The 8268-nt window shown below is 40.6% G+C and overlaps 1 protein-coding gene across 1 annotated transcript; it reads right to left on the bottom strand.

Annotated features, from left to right (window-relative positions):
- Positions 1 to 1220: 1220 nt before the first annotated feature.
- TMEM14A (transmembrane protein 14A) lies at positions 1221 to 6941 on the bottom strand (the record flags this gene model as incomplete). The annotated part of the gene is made up of 4 exons (XM_079713678.1): positions 1221 to 1526; positions 3256 to 3343; positions 4894 to 4995; positions 6872 to 6941. The coding sequence occupies 4 exons, from the start codon at positions 6939 to 6941 to the stop codon at positions 1487 to 1489; spliced, it is 300 nt and encodes a 99-aa protein (XP_079569804.1). The 3' UTR covers positions 1221 to 1486.
- Positions 6942 to 8268: the final 1327 nt, after the last annotated feature.

Below are 8268 nucleotides of genomic sequence, written 5' to 3'. Positions count from 1 at the left end.
TTCAAACTAGCTTCTTACACTTCCAATCACTAGAGTACTTTGCAGATAGGGTATACATTTCTATGATCAATTTCCCATTTAGTTTCTACCTCAGTATCAGAATCACAATCTGAGTACACGCTGTTGTCCATTCAGGTCTGGAGGTCTTTCTCCATCATCTTTGACAGTCAGCACATGCGTGGAGCATCCCAATAACCAGCCTTCCCAGCCTTGCTTGTGGAAACATCTCTTTGGCACCATTAGGACTAGTGAGTTTTTTTTTTTTTTTTTTTAAGTATATCAAAGGATTCTATCTGGATTTCCTATTTGGTTAAACTACTAGGCTTTTTTTCTTTCTTTCTACCCTTAATTGAATGGTTTCTGAAAGTTTAACAACCTCCTTGTAGGTCAGTTGGGAAAGGTAACCAAACACAACCATATCAGCTGTGCTGCCAGCAGTTGGGACTCTACCCACCATCTCATGTAAAGAAAGGTCTGAGATCTGACACCATTGCACACAGCCAACAGGACCAAAATTGCAGATTTTCAGAGCTTTAAGGAGTCTGGTCGATCACTTAGTCCAAATTCCTCCTCAAGGATGGGAAACTGAGTCCCAGAGAGGGGACATGACCTTCCAAAGGGCACACAGCAGTCAGTGGGAGAACTGGGCTGACTCAGATCTACTGGTAAGAACCTTGGACACAAAGAATCATAACCATGCCTAAAAGTGAAGCGGTAATTTCGGACAAATCGTTTTTGTTTCAGAATTATTACTGTTTCAGAGAGAGCGAGAGAGAGAGAATGAGAATATCTGCTCCTGAGGAAATCTCTGGCTTAAATAATCCTCCTTCCCAATCTCTTGCATTAATAATTGAACACTTACATGTTAAAGATGATTTGAGTATACAGAGAGGACACTAAAATGAGAGAAACAGGTTTAAAACAGAAGCTCTTTTATTTGAATACTGAATACATTCCGTTGGTACAGAGTGTGCTGAGGATGAAGTATTTTAAAGAAAGAAAAAACACTGGTAGCAATACAATTAAAATGGAAAAAAAATAATTTTAAATATAACACAAATGACAAATAGATACATTAGTATTCTTTGAAGCCCACTTAGGGCATTCCATCATCTGTAAGTTGTAGTTTAATCTAAGCTTATTTCAGACATGAGTATTTGGAACTGTCAAAAAAACCCAAAAAAAACAAAAACCAAACAAAAACCACATGACACAGCAAATCAAACAGTGTATCACGATTTATTAAATATCTTTAATGAAACCAGTACCTGACAATTAGAAAACAGTTAAACCATTTGTTTAAAAAAAAAAAAATCCCTCAAACCAGTGTCCATATTAGAGGTGACAGTGTTTCTTTTGCAGTTTCTACCATAAAATAAGACCACGGTGAACATTCCATATTGGAATTTATCTTTTCAATACAAAGAGTAGGCTCTGCCCATTACAGCAGAATGACTCAAATTTCCTTTTCAGTTCCTGCGGATTCTCAGAGCAGCAGTAAGACAAGTCTCAGGATCATCATGAGGCTATAGATTAAAATAAAAGACAGGCAAGGGGAGGGTGACTCAGGAGGTGTGAGACGGGAGGGTTGTGCGCTCACCTAACCCATGTGGTACTAAACCCTGGCTCCCAGCGTTCTGCCCTGCTTCTACTCCCTGGGGCAGGGGTGATCTCACCGTCCCTGGATCCCTGTACTTGAACTTGCAGATGTGACTGAATTAGCCACTTAAAAAGGTTCACTGAGGGCTTCCCTGGTGGCGCAGTGGTTGAGGGTCCGCCTGCCGATGCAGGGGACACGGGTTCGTGCCCCGGTCCAGGAAGATCCCACATGCCACGGAACGGCTGGGCCCGTGAGCCATGGCCGCTGAGCCTGCGCGTCCGGAGCCTGTGCTCCACAACGGGAGAGGCCACAACAGTGAGAGGCCCGCGTACCGCAAAAAAAAAAAAAAAATGTTCACTGAATGAAGGAGAAAAATCAGAACTCACTGTTCTGAAAATCTGGGATGAACCTTTGTAAGAGAAAGGTTTGGAAAGAAACACAAAACTTTCAAAAACTAGTAAAGGCAAGCAACTTGAAAAACTAATCAAGGGGTGATTTGGGGATGTCATAATTACAATCTCAGCTTCTTTGCACGCTTGGGGTCTTGTCTTCTTGACCTATAAACCCTACTTCTGACCCCTTCCACCACCAAGTATCATTATTAGAACAGGGCTATCATTAGAAAGCAGTCCTTTATAATCACACTTTCATTCCCAAATCATAAACATTATATCCAGCCACACTAGAAAATTCTATTGAAAAATAGAAAGGAGAAAATTACCCATTGCGTTACCACCTAGAGGTTACTAACAATTTGAAATATTCCTTCCTATCTCGTTTTTCTATACCCATACTTTTAAAAAATTGAGATCACGCTATATTTGCTTGTTTATTCTGTTTTCATTTCCTATTATGTCAATATTTTCTAATGCCACTAAACTGTTTTTGAAAACATGACATGTAATGCTTGCTCAATATTCCATTAAGTGGACAAAACACCTATTGAACCATTTCCTTACTGGTGAATTTTCAAGCTGTTTCTAACTTTTCAGTTCATCATGTTTTCCACTAGAAATAAACTTGCAATAAACATCAGTCTTTGTATACATCTCATTATTTCTTTGGAATAAATTCCAAAAAGTGAAAACGTACATCAAAGAAAATGAACATGTTGATAGCTGTCAACATATAAAGGCAGCTTCCAAAGAATTTAAAATGTTATGTATAAATTTTTACTTGGTAATGTGCTTAATCTCATGGATAGAATTACTGAGATTAAGAGAAACTTGAAGCTCCCCATTTATCTTTTTAAAAAATATTAAGTTTTCTCCCTTAAAATTTCAAAGTAACTGCGACAGACTTTCACTTTGTCCAACTCTCTAAGAGAGATTATCAGATTTAAATGAATACCTTTACTGTCTCAGACAGGTAAATCCTGAGAAAAAATGAGGCTGAATTTAATTCTTTATTCTGAAAAAGGTAACTGTGTACATGTGATCAGATAGCACAGCAACGCTAAGTGTATTTGATAAAAATCTTCACTCGCACATAAACGTCAACAATTGATTGAATGGATGATATTTTAAGGTTTTATAATCATGCTGATTGTAATACAAATTACTTTGACCTTTTAAGTTAAAACTGACTTTTGCCAAAAATTCAGCACCTCAAAATAACGGCAGAGGGAAGAATAGATCAAAATAAGTTTTTCTTACCTTAAACCTGCAACCAGCCCAGCTGGCATGATTTTCTTGGATCTCTTAAACCTCACCCCCATTATGGTGGCCAGGAAGAAAGCTGTAACTAAAAACCAAACCAGTGCGTGAACCAGAGTTTCAAACATGTTATCAGTGCTTGCTTGTGGAAAAAATGGATTTCATTCCAGCTTTCTAATATAACAACTATTATGTATTGGTACTGAGTTGCTATTTTCTTGAAAAGATAAAGTGCTCTATTAAAACACTTTACAAAATAGCTTATCAAAATGGTTTCTGAGGAAACAAGCATGTTAAAATCCATTCCTGAGATATCTTCAAAAGAAAAAGTCTTTTTCCAACTTAATTTCTATTTATAGAACACTCCTGGGAAGGTCAGGACTGTGTCTTATTCAAGTTTCCTTAGGAACACTGGGCAGTATACCTGGACCCACAAGAGATAGCCAATAAATGTTTAGTTAGCTGAATGGAAGGAAAAGAATCAGTTTCTAAAGTAAATCTTTAAAGTAAGACCTGATTAATAAAATAATCCTAAGAAAAGGCTGACTGTTTTTATTTTATAGCATTCCATTTTGGAAATTTGATGCCTCAAGAGTAAATAAAAACAGCCTAATAATATTAAATTCAGAAGCATCATACCAGCCTTTTAGAAGCTAAACCAATATGATGAGAGAAGCAGTTTTATGTAAGAGATTAGGGCACTGATGTCACAATTTAAGAACTTTCAAGGAAAAATCACTTGCTGATATAAAAAACATGACTGACAATAAACATACATTAACTATTTAAGTGCATATGAATAAAAAGCCCTATATATATACATACATGTATATGTGTGTGTGTATACATATATATATATTTTTTTGGCTAATATATTTTTATCTTCTGACCTAATTTCATTATTAAAAATACCCCTTACTCCTATTTAAAATAAGGGGAAAAAAATCCCACTTAATCTCTTCTTCTCCCTCAAACAAAGAACTGGTACAATTTGTCTTCCTTTGTATTTTCTTCCACACCCACCAGGGCACTTTGAATAATCATCAAATTAAAGAGAGACCATTTCCTTGGTGTAGTTTTCCAAACCTTCCCTGTATTTGTCTTTCAACCCAGAAAGAAGAAAGCCCAGCATCCTGGGGCTTTAAACACACACAAGTTTTTTCCATTTTCCCTGTGGACATTCTCCTACTATAAGCCCAACAAGGGAAGAAGCTAAAAGAGTCAGCCTAGCTTTTCTAAATCTTAAGGCAAAGTGGGATCTAAAAGCTGTTTGTGAATTAAATAAAATAATGCAAGGCCGTCTCTTTTTAGATATTTTCACAGTAACACAAACTATGCTAATATGCATTTAGGAGCATTAGCAGAAAACCCAGACATAATTCCTTGCTTTTTCTAATTTTATTTTATTTTTCTAGTAACAAGTTTCATAGAAATATTCTTCTGAGTTGGAAGGCCTGGCAGCAACATCATTATTTTTGATCAGGTTTGTGTAGAAAGGAACAAGAACAGTGTTCTGTCTCCACACAGGCATATGCCCACCTGCCATGTGACCAGTATCTTTTAGTACACCGAGGCTAGGTATCAAAAAATTATCCCCAAGCTTTGATTCTCCGTAACTGGGAAAAACGCCTTACTCACACAGGGACAGTTTTACATCTCGCTTGTCATTGGAGACACGGTAAGCTCCACAGCCAGCCAAAAATCCAACAAGGAGACCAGCAATCAAAGACAGAACACCACCTGGTGAAAAAAAGTACGGGCTCAGAGAGAGAATTCCCAAATGAAAGGTATGCCTTCATCACTTCACATGTGGAAAAATGCATTTCTTCTTGGGCACTGTAACTAGACAAAGCCAAATTAGGTATCGGCTATCCATGGACAGTTTCTAAGACATGACTGTTTCATGCTGAACCCCAAATGCGAGGCAGAGGAACCCCAGGTACATAGCAATGGGAGGGGTAGGTATGGTGATAAAGCCTGCCTTGTAGTATCGCTTCTGACAGCGACTGCATGGCCTTGGACAATTACCTGACTTGTTTACGCCCCTCTTTTATTCCCCCTATTCTCCTTGCGTCCATTTTTTTACTGAGGTTGTGATGATAAAAATAAGATGAAATGATATTTTCAGCTCATGGAGGTAGAGAGGGGGGCCTATTCAAACCAAGCGATGGTTCTGTCCTGAATAATTAACAAACCTTCCAGCCTCAACACATCAGGACTCAGGGATGGACTGTGACTACACTGAGTAACAGGAAGAACCTGGTCACTGACGCAGCCAGCCAGCTGCCAATCCATCCCCTCCCCCACCCAGCGCCCGCCCTGCTCAGCGCTGCCTGGGGCACTGTAATAGACATGGAGCACTGCAGGGTGCACGTGCCAGTGACACTGTCACCAACACACACAGTCCCCACTTCAGGGCACTCAATCTATTTAGAATCTTATCGGATTGGAATCCCTAGGGTCAAGGCATCTCTGTTTTTTGTTTTGTTTTTTTAGATTTAAATTTATTTATTTTTTAATTTTTTTATTGAAGTATAGTTGATTTACAGGGTTGTGTTAGTTTCTGGTGTACAGCAAAGTGATTCAGTTGTAAGGTATCTCTGTTTTTTAAACAGCTCAGGAAAGTCAGATTGCAGCAGGGTTAAGAACCACCCTTAAATTCAGATTGCAGCACCTCCCACACCAAAACACACAACCCATCCAGAACAAGAAGTCACATGCACTAGGTTGTAGTCTAATTCTACAGGCAACAAGTGAAGGAAGATGCCTGATAACGGAAGTAATCCTCTCCTCCCACACCCTCCAGCAGCCCCAACACACGCACACACACACACACGCGTGTACACACACACACGCGCGCGCACACACACACACTCACACACTCTCTCTCTCTCCCTTTTTCCTACCATTCAAAAAACCACTAACGAAGGAAGTAACCCTGATAACCATATAGACCTGAAACTCAAGTCCCCCAAGGTCATCAATATAACATTCTTTGAAATATAACTTCATTTAATGAATTTCTTAAAAATATAAGAAGCAAATATGAGATACCATGACTGCAAACGCTTTTACCTTAAAACAAAGCAAAATAGAAAACTTGATCTTTCATTTTTCTCCATGAAAATCCTTCAATTTATCAACTGGGTGTTTTTTTCCATCTTTGGACAGAGATGAAGAAACCACTTCAGATATGATATCTAAGTAATTTTCCTTTGCAACACACAGTATCAACATAATTCAGTTTTTTGACACTATGAGTATATAAACAAACCAAAAACTTCATTTGATAATGAGTGAGTAGCCCTGAAGAGGGTAAGTCAATTAATTATGCAATTGATATTAACAGGTAAAGGGAGACCCAGATGCCCAGGCTCTGGAATGACAGGCTCTGTCCATCCAGCCCCATGGAACCCCCATCCTTCCGAGAATCCTATCCACCACGTGCTGGTCCTCATTAGCTTCTTGTCCTATTTACAGACCCTCAGACAATCCTAGCACAACCACTAACCTCCCACCAGGTCGCTTATTAGCTTCTTGTCCTGCTTACAGACCCTCAGGTGATCCTAGCAGAACGACCAACCTCTCTTTGATGAAAAATCTGGTTTGGGCTCACCTCTCCGCTTATATCCCAAAATGCTTCCGAATGTCACCAGGGCTGCATAACCAAAACCAATCAGGTCCATTGGCAAGGTTCAAGTCTAAAGCAAGGCGAAGAGACATATTTTACAAGATAAAAGACTCTGGGGGAGCAAATATGTATAAAAATGATATGCATTCCACAGAGTTACAGAAATGAATTTCTCTAACCTACTAAGAAAAGGGCAGCTAGATCTTCACTTCTCCCAACACTCAGCTGCTGTCCCGCCACCCTCATCACTCTCAAGGACGCTCAGGGTGACATCTGAGGCTGATTCTCCTTCCTTATCTTCAAGACTTGCTGTTCCCTCAGCTGTGTCCTCCCTTCCACTTCCCCAGGAGGACTTCTGCTCCGGTTAGCCGGGTCTCGTCACAGGGCCGTGATGTTGCCATCTCCGCTTTGCACTCCCGTGCCTGGAATGTTCCCCCGCTCCCCCACCTCCATCCCCAGCTGCCCTCTATGCCCCATCTCCCTCTGAACCTGCTCCCCTTGTCAGCCGCCCCCCAAGCTCCTTAACCACTCCTACCTGCACCGTCCACCTGGTCTGGAGCATCTGCTCTTCTTCCTCGAAATTCCCTGATCTCAGCAACTCCACCTTATAATTCTTTCTTTTGTATTTGTACAGATATTTGTCCCCCCTCCTCCTCACATCGAAAAACAGGAAAGGGGTAATGTGGACGTTTGCTTGTTGACTGAAACAAAGATTTCCTTTCTGTTTTTTTTTTTTTTTTTGGCTGAGCCATGTGGCACGCAGGACCTTAGTTCCATGACCAGGGATCAAACCCATGCCCCCTGCACTGGGAGCGCAGATGGAGTCTAAACCACTGGACCGCCAGGGAGTCCCCAAAGATTCCCTTTCAACACGTGCTTTGCACTAGCTTGGTTATGAGACAGCTCTCCTGTGGTGGCAGAGATGCCCACGCTTGGTCCATGGTAAACCATTAAAGGGTACAATGCAGCCCTGGCACAAAGTTAACTGAGTGACCATGACATTCTGTGGGCATCACAGCAGCAGCTGAAACATCCAGGGGTGGGAAGTTCTAAGAAGCTCCACTGAAATCCTGCCTGGGATTCTCTAAGATGTAGGAGGAAGTGTGCTAGCTACAGGCTGGAGACACGGGTTCTGGTCACTAGCGGCTGCTGGGCCCTGGACCACCCCCCATCCCTAAGAACAACTCCCCCAAAGTGAGGGAAATAGACAAGATAAGCTCTAAGGTTCTTGCAGCTTTTTAAATTCTCAGATTCCTGGTGGTGATGGCACATCTTAAGTTTTTTACGTCTCTATTTCCTCCCTGGAGAAAGTAGTTCTTTGTATCCACGAGGAATGGTATCTGAGAATTCTTTGTATTTTCACAATTTTCTCACTGCTGCCA

Source organism: Hyperoodon ampullatus (genome assembly GCF_949752795.1).
Source record: "Hyperoodon ampullatus genome assembly, chromosome: 10".
NCBI lineage: Eukaryota > Metazoa > Chordata > Mammalia > Artiodactyla > Ziphiidae > Hyperoodon > Hyperoodon ampullatus.
This window is presented reverse-complemented; position numbering and strand designations above follow the sequence as displayed.